This window comes from Lissotriton vulgaris, chromosome 1_1, assembly GCF_964263255.1.
Source record: "Lissotriton vulgaris chromosome 1_1, aLisVul1.2, whole genome shotgun sequence".
NCBI classification, from domain to species: Eukaryota; Metazoa; Chordata; class Amphibia; order Caudata; family Salamandridae; genus Lissotriton; species Lissotriton vulgaris.
The window spans coordinates 2,131,661,911-2,131,682,277 of record NC_141685.1 but is presented as its reverse complement, the minus strand read 5'-3'; the positions used below and the strand labels follow the sequence as shown (position 1 = coordinate 2,131,682,277).

General features: G+C 43.6%; 1 protein-coding gene across 2 annotated transcripts in view; it reads right to left on the bottom strand.

Annotated features, from left to right (window-relative positions):
• The window catches only part of PTPRB (protein tyrosine phosphatase receptor type B), a 471,570-nt gene that overhangs the window by 98,462 nt on the left and 352,741 nt on the right, over positions 1 to 20,367 (bottom strand). For both annotated transcript variants that reach the window (XM_086921879.1, XM_086921886.1), the window contains 2 exons: positions 17,620 to 17,898; positions 15,781 to 15,930 (listed from right to left, as the gene is read on the bottom strand). In XM_086921879.1, coding sequence (XP_086778005.1) covers positions 15,781 to 15,930; positions 17,620 to 17,898 — 429 coding nt within the window. The remainder of the gene's footprint in view (positions 1 to 15,780; positions 15,931 to 17,619; positions 17,899 to 20,367) is intronic.

The window sequence follows — 20,367 nt, the reverse complement described above, 5'->3', positions numbered from 1 at the left end:
CACCGTACCCTACGCACGTGCCTCCACGACGCAGGGACCCGGGACAAGGCTCTGGACTGGACCACCTCCTCCCCCTCCGGCAGAATCCAGAGCGCCCGCCTCCCCCTTTCCACTCGCGACGAACCCCAAGGCTCGTCCCTCAGCCCGACACTGTTCATCATCTACATGGCACCGCTCGCCCACTCACCCGACTGCACAACCTTAACACCATCTCCTATGCCGACGACACCCAACTGATCTTCTCCCTCACCAAGGACCCCCTCACCCCCAAGACCACCCTTCACAAAGGACTGAAATCCGTCTCCGAGTAGATGAAAAACAGCGTCCTGAAGCTAAACTCGGACAAGACAGAAGTCCTCATCCCCGGCTCCACCCCCACGGCCTGGGACGACTCCTGGTGGCCGACCGCACTGGGAACAGCACCGACACCCACTGACCATCCACGCAACCTGGGGTTCATACTCAACGCCACCCTCTCCATGACAAAACAGGTCAACGCCGTCTCGTCCTCCTGCTTCAACACCCTCCTAATGCTCTGCAAGATCTACAGGTGTATCCCCACCGAAACATGAAGAACGGTCACCCAGGCCCTCGTCAGCAGCAGGCTGGATTACAAAAACGCCCCCTACGCTGGAATACCCGCCAAACTCCTGAAACGACTACAACGCATTCAGAACGCCTCCCCACACTTGATCCTCGACATCCCTCGCCACAGACCCATCACACCCCACTTGAAAGACCTACACTGGCTTCCCGTCAACAAGTGAATCCCCTTCAAGCTCCTCACCCACGCACACAAGTCACTCCACAACACTTGACCAGCATACCTCAACAGACATCTCTCCTTCTACATCCACCAACTCTGATCCACAGACCTCACCCTCATCATCATCCCCCGCTTCCGAAGAGTGACCTCCGGCGGCAGATCGTTCTCCCACCGCCAAGACCTGGAACACTCTCCCCACCCTCCTGTGGCAGACCCAGGACCTACAAACCTTCAGAAGACTACACAAGACCTGGCTATTCGAACAGTAGCAGCAACCTCCCCACTCCCGCGAGGGCCTTGAGATCCTCACGGGTGAGAATTGCACTTTACAAATGTTCTGATTGATTGATTTCTGTAGTTCAATCCCCGTTCCGCTGTGCACCTGACCATTCTCCACTGCTGTAAACTGTTGCCTTGACTCACACACATGGCAAGCACTTACAAACCAATGTACTGCGGGCTCCGCTCTATGCAATGTATGCAGTGCTGACTGGCGCGCGTATTCATCGACAACACAACTTCCTGTGACACTTCCAGCATGCAGCATGAATGGTTACCTGGGAACACATCACAATGGTTTCAGGATAGATTTACAAGTACTTTAGCTTTTAGACAAAAAGATACTGGGGACAAGCAGGTTGGTTAAGACCTTGCCACGTGGTCATACTGCTCTGTAGTGATAACAGCAGATTAAAAGGAGTGAGTCGGGAGACTGGTGAAGCTCTAGCATAGTGCATATCATTAATTCCAGCAATGTTCACTCACTCCCAGTTTTCATCCATGACACTGCAGGCCAGGATAATATAATTTTACAGTCACACAGTATGCCGAGGCTTTGCAGGAAAAGGCTATGCCCCCAATTTAGAACCATAATTGAGTGACTGACAATTAACCAGAAATAATAGTTTGCTCTGCGCACCTGCTCATACAGATTTCAGTCGCACTCCATCACATCCAATCAATGTGTCTAATTTTGCATTAGCTCAGCAGCTAACAACAACTGGCAACAATGAGAACTCGTGAAGACAGCACAGAAAACGAATAACAGAGAAACAGGCATCGACAGTCAGATGAACATATCCTTCCTTTTTATTAGATCTGGCTACCATCACAGCTGTCATCGGTACCTATTGCTACTAATAGTTTAAATGTACAGAGTGGTCTTTGGCTTCGCTCAGAGGATCAGGGCTCTCTCACCTCATGTTATTGACGATTTGGTGTATTATTCCGCCTCTTGGGTAGTCCTTCTTTGAAATGCACGTGGGGCTATTTTAGATCTCAAAAGTACGCCGAATGATCACACGCTGAAGTTTTTATCTCATGAATGCATTTTATACAGAAATAAATGTGTTTTTTTAAAGCAGCATGACTTTGAAATGCTTTAGACAGAAAGTAACCCCGACCTACGGGCGTTTCTAACGTTTGTTCCACATCAAGGGGTACGCGCTCTTCTAAAGCTCGGAGTCTGAGACCAGGACGAGGCTGATGTTCCTCCAAAGCCCCCCTTGCTGGCAGCACATTTAACAGACATGCAGTACAAGGCACATTAACATGCTGTGTTTGCCCAGCTCATGGCAAGAAATGGTCTTGCATCATTTCCTCATTTACACAGACTTGTACATGAAAAGGCAGAGAGTAAATTGGAAATGGAGGCAGGACTTTGAATGAAGATTGGGGTGAACAGAGGTCAAAATGTGATTATGAATAGAGGCCGCAGCCTGGGGCGCTCGCGCAGATAATGATAGGTATCTCTAGAGCCGGGAGCGAGGGTGACACAGTAATGATGACAGGTCACCGAGCTGTGGTGTTCCTGATAGACTTAAAGTGAACCGAGTCTGTTTTATATTGCAGCACGGGTTAGAAATGCTCGACTTCCTGCACGTTATTAACACAGTATAACGTTTTACTAACTATATAGGAATTGAGAAGACCGGCTGCTGCTGACTGGGCTTGCAGACATGGAGCATGGCCAATGGCATGATTTATCTACATGTCCTTCAATGACACTTGAGCCCTGGTCTAACCAAATGTCGCTGACCTCAAACAAACAAGCCCCAAATGTAAAGCAGTACTTGGAGGGTGCCATTATGAGAATAATGTGGGTATTTCCTCCAGAGGTTCACAAAGTGACTAGCCCTTTCTCAATATGCTCAGCATAAACGCTTGTCCACTCACCACTAATATTAGACTTGACAGCCTTAGGGTGGTCTCCTCCAAACATTTTTCCTATTTGCCTCAACGTTTTGCAGATTTCTTTTTGTTGGCCTTAGGCCTCTGAACACTTTACCACTGCCAACCAGTGCTAAAGTTCATGCGCTTCTCTCCTAAAACATAGTTTAATTGACTAATCCACAATTGGCATTTTTTATTTACCTATAGGTCCCTAGTAACCTGCACTACATGTGCCCTGGGCCTGTAAATTAAATACTACTAGTGGGTCTGCATGACTGATTGTGCCACCCACACCAGTAGCAGTTTAACCCCTTGTATGCTCATGACGGAGCCGCTCCGTCATGAGCCGCGGTTGCGCTGTGCTCATGACGGAGCGGTTCCGTCATGGCCCTGCCGCCACGCCTGCGCGGCGCTGATTTTGCGCCTGCGCGGCGCTGATTTTGCGCCTGCGCGGCGCTGATTTTGCGCCTGCGCGGCGCGTTCTATTGAGCGGGCGGGGCCATGACGGAACCGCTCCGTCATGAGCACAGCGCAACCGCGGCCCGTGACGGAGCGGCTCCGTCACGAGCATGCGAGCGCCGCTCGCCCCCCCACCCTAGCGCTGCGGCGGAATTGCCGCCGCAAGCGAAGGGGTTAAACATGCCTCAGGCCTGCCACTGCAGAGCCTGTGTGTGTAGTTTGCACTGCCATGTCGACTAGCCATTTAAAACCCCTTGTCAAGCCTTAAACTCCCCCTTATTACATATAAGTCCCCCTAAGGTAGGCTCTAGGGGCCCGATTCACAGAATGAACTTAAGACTCAATCCTAAACTTACTACTATTTTGGTATTCACAGAATGCACTTACTACTTTAGGCATTCACAGAATGAACTTACTACTTTTGGTATTCACAGAAGTTAGGATTTTGTCTTAAGTCTGTCTTAAGTCTGTCTTAAGTCTGTCTTAAGTTTGTCTTAAGACAAACTTAAGACAAAATCCTAACTTCTGTGAATACCAAAAGTAGTAAGTTCATTCTGTGAATGCCAAAAGTAGTAAGTGCATTCTGTGAATACCAAAATAGTAGTAATTTTAGGATTGAGTCTTAAGTTTATTCTGTGAATCGGGCCCTAGGTAGCCCAATGGGCAGGGTGCTGTGTAATTAAAAGGTAGGACTTGTAGTGTTAAATTTTGCATGTCCTGGTAACGAAAACACCAAAACTCGTTTTTCACTACTGTGAGGCCTACCCCTCCCTTAGGTTAACATTGGAGTTCCCTATTAGACTTATACACTGTAATTCCTGATTGAGAAAAAGTAGCTCTATCATGTATCATTTCATTTGAATGGTAATGATTAATCATCTTTGCTGGCAAAGTTGAATTTATCATTACTGTGAGAAAGTTATTCTATTTGCCCTGATCACTCCCATTTTTGACCTGTACTGGTGGTAACTGACTCTGATTGAGCCCCGGGCTCTGCTAACCAGACTGAGGGCCAGTGCTCTGTGTAAAAGGTATATGGTAATTAGGTACAATAACAATTAGTAAGCCAACCAACCTGTAAGTCGCTAGTATATGGTAGGGCATGTAGATTTAGAGGCCCAGCAGATTTAATGCACTTAAGTGTGCACTGCAGTGTTGCCTGCTGTCATTTTAAAGGCAGCCCTGCTTTGCATGCAGCTTTTAAAAGTAAATTATATGCAAATTCGACTTTGGTAGTAAAGCTACTTCCAAAGTCTTAAACTACCTTATTTTTACATATGTCACCCCTAATATATCCCCTATGTTACCCTTGTAACTATAAGCAGGGACATTTTAAAAGATGTTTTACATGTCCTGATAATGGAAAAACTATCAATGTCAGGTGACCCCATTGTAGCACATTGGCTCCATAGGCTAACATGGGAATACTTTAACAAAGTATAACTATTGACAGAAGTGAGCAAAAAATAAACTTCAAAGTATTAAAATGCTAGAATAAATCCTAAACCTTGCCAAGGTTAGATTTATTATAACTATCACAGAAAATAAGTTATAAAGTTAAGCCTTACTGCTCAGTGTCAGGCTACCAGAGGGTGAGCAAATGTTAATTTATGGTGTGTACCGACTTACCCTGACAAGGACTGTGGTTCCTGCTTGGACAGGGTGCATACCTTTGCCAACCAGAAACCCCATTGCTTACAACTACAATCACATCTCCCTTCTTTGTTAAGCAATTAAAAAAAAAAGATCCAGCAGGAGTGGTAGACTCATCCCTGGGATGGCATTTCTTAATGGGAACCTACCAGGACTTGCCCCAGTGTCACCAGGGGAAGTCCCTTGTTAACTGGTGCATTCTCCTACTGAATGCCCTATTAACAGAAATGTCAGCTGCATGTAAGAATGTATGTTGTATTTCCATTGTGCGACCTAGCCAAAAGGAAGCAGATCTCTATACAGGCATAAAGAAAAAAGGCAATAAGTGATAGGAGAAGTAGCTGGGTTGTGGACTTTTTTTATAAAGTTTTTTATTGAGCAGGTATGTGAGAACCACAGGTCATTCATAAGCAGAGTAGTGTAATCTCTATAGGCCATACTCAGGCGGCCCGAACAAAGAAAAATATCAATGTACAATCCAATCTCTGTCTCCCAGGTGGACTCCTTACGTAATATGGCGGGTTGAGGGCCCGTCATCTCAGTGACTTAATGACCCAGTTCGCTCCCTATCCCCGGCTACTCCCACTCCAAAGGTACCCCTGAGTTGCATCAACGGTCCCCAGATCTTTTTCAATTTACGTGGGCAGCCCTGGGACAGGTACACTGCGTACTCCGCTAGTTGGAACCGGTCAAGATCTTCCTCCCATTCTCGAGCCGAGGGAGATCGGTTCGCTCCCCAAAGTCTAGCTAGGTTGCATTTTGCCACTCCCACTGCGATATTCAGCCAGGTATGTGAATGTTTGGGCCACCTCTCCTCCCCCTATATGGCCAACAGCAGCCATTGGGCCCCAAGTGGGACCAGTAGAGCTGACACCTCTCTTGTCACTTCTAATACTCCTGTCCAGAAATGTTGGATTAGTGGGCAGGTCCAAAGTGTGGGGTAAAATGTGCCCACATTGCCACAACCCCTGGAGCAATCAGCTGATTCATTGCGTCCCATCTTATATACTCTGGACCTGGACAGATATGACTGATGCAGTACCCAAAGCAGTGCCAGGCAGACCTGTGCTGATTTGTGGACTGTTAATTCCTTGTGATTTTATCTACTTTAAAGAGGTGCATCTTCAGTTCTTTCCTAAATTGGAGCAGCATTGGGATGATCCTGATGGATACAGGGATGTTACTCCGGATCCTTGATGTAAATGTAATCCTGCCTTATCTTTTCTTTTTTTAAGTTGTTAGCCTGCAATCTGATGGTATCCTAGATGCAGGTGTGCTGAGATAGTGAGCCTGTCTGCAAGATAGGTGGGGGCTTGGTCCTTATGGCTTTGTAAATGATGCAGCCGGTTTTGAAGATGATGTAGGCAGGAAGGGGAGCCAATGGAGTTTCATCCGAATGGGGTAAATGTGATGATGTTTCTGAGTGTAGGATGCACTTCAAGGGTGCCAGTGTTGAGCCTGGAATGGTATAGAGCAAGGTGTTACCACCACTCAGATGTGAGAGTATGAGGGTTTGAACACTGGTTTTGAAGTTACGTCTGAAACAGTTTCACTTTCTTTAGAGAAGAGAGCAGATACCAGATTGTCTTTGTTTTTTCGCAATGTGTTCTATGTTAGCAATGTGTGAAGTTGGTGTCCAGTGTGAGTCCAAGTGATTTGGCAGAGGTTGAAGTTTGGGTTTCAAAGCAATCAAGGTCCATGTCATTGTGCCAGGTGTGTAATGCTTCCTGTTTGTTGTTCTTAGTAAATAACAGGATATCCAGGTCTGAATGATGTGAAGGTAGTGTATGATGTGTTGAATGTGTTAAGGGGAGGACATTTTCAAGTAGAGTTGGGTATCATCGGCATATGACAAATCATGAAGCTGTTATCTGTGAGACAGGTTATTCCGTATTTGGCGTCCAATGTTGAGAATGCGTTGTCTCCTGCGTGCGATGTGTTTGAAATCTCTCTGCTGACATGGAATCCTAACCATGTCCAATTTTCAGTGACTTAAGCGCGGCATCCATCTGTCCCACCCACCCACTCACAGGTGTGGCAGACTTACTAGTATCAGGTACCAACGACACAAGTAGTGATGAGTTTTCAGGCACTTGACCTTGTTGTGTCCTGAGGAGGCCTTCACACATACCTTTAGTATGGGAGCAGGTCAACAAACTCACAAGGATTTAAAGGATAACAAGCCTGAAGGATACTGTGTTACAACAATTAGGCATTCATACACCTTCAGGACCGGTTGTGTGCTACCTATATTTCGGACCACATGTCACATGTTGAAATTGGGTAGTGCACACCTTTGCCTAGGAAACTACTGAGCCGCAAGGATATAGTGAGTTTGGACTGATTTCCTGAAATTGTTATTAATAAATGTACTATTAAGCAGTGTTTGAAACAAGTCATATCTAGACAAACACTTTGTATATGGGTGAGCAAGTATGTGTGAAACACAGTGTAAAATAATCACTTTTGCTGAATAATATTGACGGTCCAATAAGATGGCATTATTGTTGACTATGTAAAATCTGAATCTATCCCACAGAGAGCCCTCTTTGCAGTAGTGTTTGTTGCCCAGGACTACGTTATCTATGAGTACAGCACCAAACGTATCCATATAGTTGCTGACAAAGCTAGAGGACAGTATGGAACCCTGAGGGACTCAGCAGGTGATCGGAATCTTTTGTGACCTGGAGGTGCCAATTCAAACAAACTGGTGTTGGTTTGAAAGGTAGGAGGAGAACCAGTGAAAGACATTGCCAGTGAATCCCATTCCAGACTATATGGTGTCCATGAGGGTGGGATATTTGACTGTGTCAATGGCAACTGGGAGACCCAGCAATATCAGAATGTGGGTCATCTTCATCATGGGCTTAAAGGCATTGTATATAATGTGTAAGGTAGCAGTCTTCATGCTGCAGTGTGATCCGAAGCATGAATGGTAGTTGTGCAGGAGACAGTTAGCATTAATGTGATCTTGGAGTTGAACATAGACCTTTTTTTAAAAGTTATTTCTGATGAATTGTATGTTAGTGACGGGCAGGTAGTCGGTGAGGTCAGTAGACTTTAGTGTATGTTTCTTTGTGAGTGGGAGGATCTGGTTTGTCTTGAGAGCTTCTGGTGAGATGCCGTGAGTGAGAGGAGTATTGGAAATGGCAAGTACGGTTGCAAGATCATCCCCAGAGAGAGCTTTGTGCTCTTGCCAGCTGGGTCTTGGGGTCTTGTTGCACTCTCCTTAAGTTTGTACAAGTGACCAGCACTCCTTTACACAATAGTGGTTTCACTGGCTGCTTTCTAACAAGCATTGGCAATGCAATAGGTCTCGCATTAGAAGAGTTGGAGTTATTGGTCTTGTAAATGACATATGTTATTAATTTGTTGGTTTTTAAAATTGCTAAATTGATGGCTTTGTCATTTACAATGCCAATAGTTATAACTTTTGCGAATGTGACACCTATAGCATTTGGAATGCAACATGTTTTGTATTTACGTGACTTAGATGGCAGCTCTGGTCATTAGGCCACATCTCTAGAGAGCATGAGAGTGCAGCAGGGGAGAGAAGCACAGCAATGCAATAGGTCTCGCATTAGGAAAGTTTGAGCTATTGGTATTGTAAAGGACACATTTTTTATTTATGTGCTTGTTTTGAAAATAGCGAATTAATAGCTTTGTTATTTACAATGCCAATATTTTTATCTTTCGCAAATGTGACACCTATTGTAACACAATATGTGTTGTGAGGGTGAGGGTGAGGGGTTGAGGGTGAGTGAGGGTGAGGGGTTGAGGGTGAGTGAGGGTGAGGGGTTGAGGGGGAGGGGTCGAGGGTGAGGGGTTGAGGGTGAGTGAGGGTGAGGGGTTGAGGGTGAGTGAGGGTGAGGGGTTGAGGGTGAGTGAGGGTGGGTGAGGGGTTGAGGGTGAGTGAGGGTGAGGGTTGAGGGTGAGTGAGGGTGAGTGAGGGTGAGGGTGAGTGAGGGTGAGGCTGAAGGGTTGAGGGTGTTTGAGGGTGAGTGAGAGTGAGGGTGAGGCTGAGGGGTTGAGGGTGAGTGAGGGTGAGTGAGAGTGAGTGAGAGTGAGGGTGAGTGAGGGGTTGAGGGTGAGTGAGGGTGAGGGTGAGTGAGGGTGAGGGTGAGGGGTTGAGGGTGAGTGAGGGTGAGTGAGGGTGAGGGGTTGAGGGTGAGTGAGGGTGAGGGTGAGTGAGGGTGAGTGAGGGTGAGTGAGTGAGGGTGAGTGAGGGGTTGAGGGTGAGTGAGGGTGAGGGTGAGTGAGGGTGAGTGAGGGTGAGGGTGAGTGAGGGTGAGGGATTGAGGGTGAGGGGTTGAGGGTGAGTGAGGGTGAGGGGTTGAGGGTGAGTGAGGGTAAGGGGTTGAGGGTGAGTGAGGGTGAGGGGTTGAGGGTGAGTGGGGATGAGGGGTTGAGGGTGGGTGAGGGAAAAATGTGCAATAGCCAGGAAAATCAGCATAGTTACTTTAAAAATGTCATTGAAGTGTTGCACAATATACGTGTTATAAATTGCGGACTAGTGCTTTATGTTTTGATAGGACGAGAATAATCTTAGGCAAATAATTAGCATCTCAAACTCAAATGGTAAACTATTTTAAACGCGAAAGGGTCTTATCGAGGTCTATATGTAGTCATCAGTTTTCCACAACGGACTAAAAATAATACCCGCAGATGCAACCATTACACACAAAAGAGCATATGCCTGGCTGTTGCAGTAAAGAAAAGTTATTTTTTTCAATCTTCATGTTGTAGAAGTATAAAAAGCACAAAAACAGTATACAATGGCGGCCTGCAGCCACTACAAAAAGAAGGTGTCATCACTGAATGTACCCACCCCCATTTAGAAACTGCTTGTAACGTCTAATACAACCACCATCTGGCCAGCGACTAAAGTGTCAGCGGCTACAGTACTAAAATAGATTTAAGCCACTAATTCTAGTAGCCCTAATGCCGACATTTCACTTGTGCAAAACTATCATGTATCTTTAAGGGATTTTGAAACTTTTAATGCATGTATCTTATAAAATTTTATTCGGGACTGTGCATAACGCGAGCAGCTTTTAACACAATTAAGGATCTACATAAAGGGCAAGGAGAGGTTTAGAAAATCGAACACTCGGTGATACTATGTCCTGATGGTGCTTAAGCCAGAAGTAGTATCCTAAACGTGAACCGTATGAGCGAGGTCATGTTCTCAGCAACAATGTTAAATAAAGGCATTTAACAGCTTGTGTTTAGAAGTTGAACATATCGAGGGGAAAAACACCAGAACCCACACATGTGAGTCCAGGTAGGCTTTACCGGAATAGTAGAGCAGACTGTCCTTAAGAGTAGATTTTGAATGACGGAGTGGTAGGCTAAGACAGCAGGGAGGCAGGAGTGAGATGGATGCATAGAAGAGTTGAAGAGAAATTCGAAGGAGTGGAATGAGTGGTACGAGTGGTAATGGCGAGGACAAGCACACGGAGGAGAAGCTCGCAAAGAGCGGATTATTAACTAGATACGAGGGGCTGAGGACGAACGCTTCTGAGTACCACCAAAGGGTCATTAATAAAAGGATTGCACCGGACCGGATACAAGCCAGCACAACCTGGCGGGTGTCAGTATGGCAGCACGTCTGTTCTTGGGCTGACGGGGAAAGGCGCAAACTGCAAGCAACGCAGTCTTTAAACCAGACATGGGTGTGCGATAAGGGTAAGATTATTTAAACCTACCACACAAGCCAATCATCACGAGAACTACCAACGTAAACAAGAGCTAAGCCTGTGATATTGCATTCTGGCAATTCTTCAGCCCACTGAGGGTGCATGGGGAGGGGGGAGGAGGGAGGAGAAATGCGTCTCGGCCGGAGCAGGGGGCGGAGCAGGGAGAGCGGGCTTTGAAATGCACTTCACACGGCCGGCCGGTCGTGAAACACGTTTGTTTCCAAAGGGTTAATATGTAACAGGCTTCCTTCAGTAACCGGTAACACCAAAAAATAAATTATAACAGGCCGCATGAAGCAACGCCTCAGTGTTTGTTGAAAGGCTCACAATGTCTGTCGTTGCAATAGGATTTCACAGACCTGAGCTATAAGACAGAGGAAAAGTAAACATGTATTTTGCGGGTTATGTGAGCGAACTTGTGTTTTATCTTCTTTGGGCAAAATACTTTTAAAAAAATACTGAGCGAAGATGTCCCTAATTGAATTGCTTTACTGCCACGACCATTTGCAAAAAGTTGATAGTAAATTGAATATTTAATAGATAATTGCGGTCTCTGCAGCTTTCACACAGTGGGCGACTTCGCAGACTCTATGATCAGTGATTAATATTGAAACTTGCCAAGGGGTCTTTTGTTAGTTTAACAGTACTTTGTCAGGAGGCGCTAGAGTTATGCTCCAGCCAGCTGCCTATTACATTACCTGTCCAAAGCATCACCCGAAGTTTAAAAATAAGTATATTTAAGACTTAACTTGCTATGATGGCCCATTCATTATTATAATCCGTTGTTGAAGTGTTGTAAACGTTTGCACTCGCCCTGCCTCGTCCGGTTTATATGCAAGTCAGAATCCTTAGATATAGCTTGCATACGTAGGAAAGAAGCGTGTTTTAAAATAGCAAGCTGTTTGATGCGCTCTTAAACCCTGTGAGTTAGCTATTTACCCCAGGGGATAGAAACAACTACAAAATCGGCAACGGAACGTAAGGAGTACGGGTAATAGATTTAATGTGGCCAAGTTAAAGCGCTATGAAGCATACTCACATACCCTGACGTGCTTCATGGTAAAGCAGCAGGAAGTGTGTGCAGATGGAGCGTGGTAAACAAAGATAGCAGGAATGGAATGTATGGAGTGCGGATAATAGATTTAACAGGCTAAGTTAAAACGCTATGAAGCATACTCGCATACATGGACACGCTTCACGGTAAAGCAGCAGGGAGTGTGCGCCATCATGTTGCCTTCCTTATCACGCTGCCCAGGAGTCAGAAGGTGGACAACATGGACAGCGAGAGGGGAGCATGGAATTTACAACTTGAACGGCTTGAGGAGGTGAGGGAAGGGCTAAAGGCAACAATGTCACCGGGTGAAAAAAAAGCGAAAGAGAAAGCAGGGTAACCTGACCCAGGAGGGGGGAGGAGGGAGGAGAAATGCATCTCGGCCGGAGCAGGGGGCGGAGCAGGGAGAGCGGGCTTTGAAATGCACTTCACACGGCCGGCCGGTCGTGAAACTGAAAGCATGGCCGGCCGGCCGTGAAAGCCTTTGATGCCGCAGGGGGTGGAGCGGCACCAGCTGGGAGAGTAGGCAAGGCAGGCGGCTGGGGGCATGTGCACGGCTTTTAAGCTCAATGCGCATGCGCATTGAGCTTAAATTTCTCGTGCACAGCAAGAAATTGCCACGATTCCTTGCAAGTTGGATAAAGAGTGGATAAGCCACCATAGTCTCGCTTGCTCGATGCGCATGCGCATCGACAGGCGAGACCTAAAAATGGCCATGAGCCCCTAAACCATAGAAAAGTGCGTAAGAACACCATATTGGGTGGGTTTCGAACCTGACTGCATCTGTTTTCTTTCGGGCTCATAGACCAGGGTACCAGACAACACTGCATGTCCACGCACTGCAGGCTGAGGCATGAACCTGACACTACAATTAGCAGCAATATAAAGGTAAATTCCAATGATTTTATGCAAAATAATCCACACAATAAAGGAAACAGACCTATCTGATGGCATACAACTACCAGAGACTTCATAATGGTGGCCACTAGAACACACAAGGTTTCTCAGCAACAACAAATTGACAGAGAAAGCAGACATTGATTCAACACTTCCCACTGACACAGAACGTCTTGTCTAACCAGTGACAGACTGACCAACACATTTATCAAATTAGACAGATTAGGGATTGATCATTAGGGATTTGTGATAGCTGCTACATCTGCAATTTCTAATTGAACCCAATCCACAATAGTTTAATTTCTCCTTAGATTTTACAGGACACGCTAACTCTACGTAAAGATGAGTTCTTTGCCACTAACTCCTAAGAAGCTATCTAGTGCATGGCTTTGATGTGCACACAAGTCCGATTGTACAGTGATATTTTGTCTCACACCCTTTGGCTCAGAATTCACTTTTTAATTGACATTAATTAGCACTTTGTGAAGTATCTATGTGTGGTGAGAATTAGGCCTAGGTTAAATTTCTGTTATGCTGGCATGATCTGACGAAATATCAGGAATTTTGTATTATGCTTGTTATGTTAATTTCCTACCATGACCCTATTATGTAGCATCTCTTAATTACACTGTTTTCACCATGGCAAAATGGTACCACAATAGCACAGGAACAATGCAACCGACTAGAACAGGAGTAGCTGTTACCCACACTCTTTTTACGGTGTAAAATGCATCCTCACATTCAAAATGGATGTGAGGACATACTTCAAGCTAAACTATAGCCCTAAATGCTAGATTTGCATTTTGAATAATTACATGTCATTTTTGGGAAGTTTCACCTAAGCAAGAAAAAGCCAATTAAGCAAATTTCACATACTATACAATATTTTCTCAAGTATTTAATTAATCTACAAAATGTTCATGAACATTTGTTCAGGCAAACAGACTGATCCACAGTATGAGATTCAATGCCATTTTTAAAATAATTTCTCCGTGGACCCATTAAGAAAATGGACCAAAGAATCTTATAAAATTTACCACATTTGCATCAAACAATATTCCCATCTAGGTCTGCTGCATGAACAGAACAGATACCAGTGGGAAGAGACTTGTCTTCAGTGTCTACTAAAAGGAGCATTCTCAATCTCAGACTCAGAGGAGAACAAGCATTGGCAAAGCCACTCATCTTGCTATTATTTTAAGCCCTGACTAAAATATTATGGAAAAGCCTGTTTGAATGAAAAAGCAAAACAAAAAACTATTTCTTTCTGCATGAAATGCATTTATGAGATAACACATTTAATGGGTGTTATACGGTGTAATTTTGAGACGTAAAATAGTCAAGCAATACAAACAGTTCAAAAAAGGTGAAATGATGCACCAATCACCCAATGCTATGAGGTGAAAAATAAATAATCCATTCGGTGGAGTCAAAGACCATTCTATTATCTTAAAGAATGTATAAGTTAGTAACAGTTGCAGACAGCTGCACTGTCAAACTAGATCTAAAATGATTCACAGATACTAACGACAAAATCCATCGAGATTCTTCAACATGAATCTATACACTGTACCATCACTTTGATTCGTCAATCTATGCTATTCTTATGAAAGATTTCAACAACTGAACACTTGAGTCCTATACAAAAGCCAGGAATAAAGGCAAGGACAATAAATACATTGTCCCATTGTTAATTTTGTACCCAGATAAGTGTAGCACTCTTTTACCATTTTAATAAATCCTGTAAGGGGAAAATAGGATTTGTGAGGGGTTAGAACTTGGAATGTGTGCACCGTGATCTGTCATGCTTCTAGGCACAATTGTCAAATTGAGCCTAAACAGGCAATAAAGATTACTGTTTTAAAGGTCTTTCTAATGGAGATGGGAGATGGAGGGATCTTGATGGAAAGGAGAAGCTGGTTCGAGAATTTCTGAAAGATTGGATCTGGCTCTCAGGAGTCGACACTAATCGATCCAGGAAAATGTGTGGATTAACAAAATATCTATAAAGATGAGTATAAGAGGAAATCAGTTATGAGCAAGAGAAAGGATACATGCCACTCTACAACCGTGGCAGACTTTGCGTCATGCAGAGGATAAAAGCAAGATTCGCAAGGGTCAGAAATGTGGCTACTTCCTAGAAAGTAATTCAAGATCTCAGAGATCTATGGTACTGAGGCCATGGTTGTCTTGAACAAACCGGTCTGATCAGATTTTGTAACTAAGCAGTGAGAGCTGTTTTCTTGAGGGTGCCAGGAACACTATGGGCCAGATGTAGCAAAGGGTTTTAGCCATTCTGTGTCTATGGGAAAATGTGTTCATACATATGGCCTTATATATTCTATTTTACAAGGCATTGAGCATTTAGATGTTCATTTATTTACTAATGTTAGCACTAGCTTTAGAATATTTTCTTTATCACATAACAAGCTCTCATTGTACGTATTGATGAACAAAACAGTCGCTCTGTAAAAATCCGGTAGATTAACCACCCTTCCTGGACGCTGTTCAATATGGAACTAATAATAACTTTTATGGTTCAACAATGATGTAAATGCCAGTATCATACATTAGTATTTCTGATCCAAGAGGTCTTCTTATCAGATGTATGTAGTTTAAAAACTACAAATGGATTATGGCCAACGTGACAAGTGCTGGCAATACATTTTAGTGGGGTAGAATGATATTCACTCTTTTATATTAAGTGTATTACATGTCCATGCTTTCACTGCTCAATTTCTCATTCAATAACTATGTGCATGGTCTAAGCAGACACGATTGCTTGGAAGTTTGAGCATGTTTATTCTGGAATTTGATGCTATATATAAAGCTGGGCTAACACACTGCTGGTCTTCCGATAACCAGACAAAACAATGGCATCTTCGACAGGTCTTCCCGCTTCTCCAAACAACCAATCATTGAACAGTTAACAATATGAATAACATTCAAGCTCAAGACTTTCTTTATCTCATCATATCTATACACCATAGACAAAGATCAAGTCTTACCCTTAGCCTGATAGATAAACCTGGAAATTCCTTGTAAAAGCAGAAAAAAGTTTATCAAAGTCAACAGCAGCTTACCATCGGCCTCCTGCACAATCACCGTGAAGTACTTCACAGCCCCATTGGCATCACTGAACCAGCTGCAGTTGAAACTGAAGCCAATGGAAGATTTGCTAATTACTGTATCTTTCTTATTGACTCGGAAATATGGAGATGGGGGAGGAGGACCTGTAAAAAAGAAACAATTATGGCATCTTAAACCAGTTGGGTGTCAAGCATCACCAAAATGTAGAATGAACGGATGGAAAATGTCTAATAGTTAATCCCTTACAATTTTGTAGGTACAAACAATGCACACCTACCTGGCAAAGTGTGTCTGAAAATTATCACTAGCTGCAGAGACATTTGTCTCATGCAATAGTACATTTTACACACCTTGGGAATTATGTACAAAACTTTATTTAGTAGGTTACTTCTGTTCTGTAGAAAACCAAATGCTTTAGTTTGCTGTACTTGTTGATACTGATTTATAATGATTTAGCATCTACTAACAGGTAAATAAATGTTTAAATAAAACACTTTTACTCTTTAGAAAATGACTCCTGCAGTCATTAAACTGTTCCGTCTCCTGCCGCCATCTTTATAATATTATTTAATGTTTAAGTGATGGGGTCTAGATCAACAAGTAGAGCTTGAGTCCTCTTTCATTGTAAAAATCCTCTCAGATTGGCATGGAAATCCGGCTTTCTTAAGAGTTTTCTCTTTTACTCTCACAGTCACACACCTTTCTTTTCACTTTGTACCTTGGGTCTACTTTTTTTTTCCAGGGTTTTATCTAGCGCGAACTTGACCCGGTATCGGGTATCAGAGTGCTTTACATAGCACCAGTTACGTTACATGAGGACACATTTACTTTTTGTTATGTTACGGGGAGATTAAGTGATTTGCCCAGAATCACAGGATGTTCAGCAGCATTGCCGAGACTAAGAACCCTGTTTCCCAGATTCGAGGTAGACCGCCCTAGCCGTTAGGCCAACTCCTCTCCCCTACTTGCTCTTGTCTTCTTAGTTATATTTATACACAATATATCCCGAGCATTTGCTAGACGCCGCACTCGTGCAACACTCGTGTTTCCAGACATCCAAAACTTACGGATGTGGAATTTGGACCAGCCCTGATGTGGGGGACGTGTTCATAAAAATCAACCAGTGTACTATTACTTCGTTTGACTGGATTGATTTCTTACGATTTTAAACTTATTGACAATGTCGCTGTAATGAACAAGCCAGTAGTATCATCATATCTTTATCAGACAGACTGCCCTGATGAAGTCTAATTGCATAGACTGCTATAGACGAAACACGTGTTGGCTAGTGATCTGAAGAGATGTTTAGGATCTGATAAGAACATTAAAGAAGAAGATTGACACTGAGTTTGGAATACGTCACTTTATTCTATTGCTGTTTTGTACACGAATTGCAAATGCTCGGGATATATTGTGTATAAATGTTTTATATGTAGTTTACTACATTATTTATGACGCTAGATAGACGTCACTATTATCCCTTGTAGCAACCTTGATAATTATCCATACACTTCTGACAATTGTGCGCAAGTCAAAAACCTTCTATCTTGTTTTTTGTTTGAATTCTTAGTTATATTATCTACAACTCCTCCTTCCTCCCCGAATACCCTCTGCTTCAAACTTGTATTTCTTCCCTTCCTCCCTGTTTCCCTTCTTTCCTTTCTTCCACCCTTACTACCTTCCATTTGTCCTTTCTTCTCTACCTCATTCCCTACTTCTTTCTTTCTTGGCATCTTTCTTCCCACGCATATTTTTTCACTCTCATTCTCCCTTGACCCACCCCGGAATCAGCAATCAATTCCTCATTCCCTCCATCCAATTTCACTACTCACGGTCTATCATGGTGATCGTGTTCTCTTCAACCACACCACTGGTCATGTCAGCAGAGTGCACTTTGATTGACACCAAGTATCGCTTGTGTGGCACCAACATCACAATGGTGATCAAGGACTTCTCCTTCTCAATTCTTTTAGAAAATTCGACCACTTTATTTTCCGTCTTCTTGCATTCAATACTATACCCATCAAAATCTGAGTCTGGCGGCGTCCAGGAGCAGGAAATGGCGGTAGAGTTCTGTGGCCGGCAGTGAAGGTGCTGTATCGCGTCTGGCTCTAGGCAGGAGAAAAAGACAAGGTAGCTCAGAAAAGATACCATGTTTAACACTGGGAGCTTCCTTTGTCATAAATGTCTAGGCTGATTATTCATTAAGTGCAACACTGTGATAGCACCTCACTAACCTCAAATAGACTTGTACAGTTGTCACCAAGGAAGCCCAAGCAGCAAGTGGTCGACCCAGTACATTAACTAGTAAGCAGCAATGGCCAAGAATTAAACTCAGTTTCAAAGAAGTGATCCATTTCATTCTCCTTCATGACTTTTGTAATGTTTATTTCCAGTTGTGCCCGACACTGGGTGAGTTGCAATTCTGCAGAGGCAATGTAGAATGTAGATACAGAACACTGGCTGCTTGGAAACAGAAGCCACTTGATAAATATTTAACCCCGCCCAAAATATATGTTCTTCTCATTGCACTAACCTGTGTCTTCCCTGCTTGCCAAGAGACATTCATTATTTGTGCAATTAAGGTACATGGCATTTTTTATAATGAATATACAAATGTTAGTCAGTGCTCCTTTTTTACACTTCGTCTTTGCACTTATGTTAAATATAATGTAGTTATTTAATAAAACCTGAGTATAAATGAACCTCTGGTTCTCTCCTCCTTGCAATGAAGGAGGGCATGTCTCATTTCATTTATGTATTTAATAATTTTTTATGTATTTACTTAAAAATGTTATAGAGCCTTTTATTTCTCCTTTCAGATATTTTAAAGCAAGCACCCCAAGTTTTTGACAAGGCAATCAAGACCTTCAAAACTTGATTTAAACACCAAAGTCCTGATTGTTAAAACCTTTTTCCTGCTCCATGGGGAACACATGTAGGCTTTCATAGAGGAGTACCAGAGGGAAATCCAAAGCAAAAGAGGTGAAAACCCCCACTTGATGAGTATCCAAAAATATGTATAATACATTTTCTCCACTTATGGGCACTTCTTTAACATGCTACTTAATGATCTAGATGGAAGACCTGCAGGAACTGTGGAAAATGCAGCAGTAAGATAGCATAGAGAAGAAAGCTCTTCCATGAAAAATACATTTCGTGAAATGAAAAAGGACTCAAAAGGGATAATTTAGCCTTTTATAGCCTTTCACTCATTTCCTGATTCCACAATGGCGAATATCCACGCTGTGGAGAATGCACAAAGGATGGTTAACAAAGAAAGTAGTGTTGAACCTGGCACTGTCTATAGGATAATCTCCCCAAAACTTTCTGCCTTCCTCCTCCTATTTTCTTGCTGGATGTGGCTTTGTTGGTATAAGGCTCTCTAACCAGCGCTAAAGCGCTTGTGCTCTCTGCTTAAAAGATACACAATTGCCATATTTAGTTTACTTATACGTCCCTAGTAAAGTGCACTACATGTGCCCAGGACCTGTAAATGAAATGCTCCTAGCCGGTCTTCAGCACTGATAGAGCCACCTGACTTAAGCATCACCGTAAACATATCTCAGGCCTGCAATTGGACCTGCTTGTGTGCAGTTTTAAACTTCAATTTTGACCTGGCAAAATAAACCTTTTGGCAGGCCCAAAAGATCCTTTTTAATGCATATAACACACCCCTAAAGTAGGTCCTGGACAGTCCATAGGCCTGGGTGCAATGTATTTAAAAAGTAGGACAGATACTATTAAGTTTTATATGTCTGAGTAGTCAAAACTCCTGAATTCGTTTTTCACTACTACAAGGCCACCTCTCCTTTAGGATAACATTGGAATTACCTTATTACCTTTTGTACGTGCAATTTCCAAATAAGAACAGGTTACTGCTTCATGTTTGGGATCTCCAGATTCACAATCTTAAAATCCTTACTTATGGTGAAGTCGGATTTTAAACTGCCATTCTGAATATGCCGTTTTTGGAAAGTTGCCATTTTCTTGCCTTAGCCATTTGGTGCCTGAAATCTGTATATGGGACACATGACTGAGTGTAGCTGACAGTTGGGCTTTGTTTATTTCTCCTGGGCACCCACACATAGTGGGGATTCTAGGTGTGACTGGATGGGCCATCACTTGGCGCAATCCCACTTAAACTTGAATAGGCTGTATCCTGTCTTCACACTAAGGGCTGCCTATGCCTTGTAGTTAGTTTGGAACAATAGGCCAGGAAGGCAGGACATTTGTACACTTCAAAGTCGTGTCTCTAGAAGCTTCTCCACACTTCAAAGGCACCACTGGGTATAAATAATGGACCTCAGACACCAACTCTTCAGTGCACTTCTGGACCTGTGGATATTCTGCCTGGAAAAAGGACTGCTGTGCTGCTGAAAGAACTGCCAGTCTGCTGGAATGCTACTCTAAACGAGCTACTGCCTTGCTGTTCTGACATGCTTGCTGCTGCCCTCTTGCCTGGGGAGGAAGAACTGGACCTGCAACCTCATCTTGAATCGAGGACACAAGTGTGACTCCAGAAGCTACTCTGCTGTCCTCCTGATCTGAGACTCAGGGACATAAAGGTTCCCCAACCA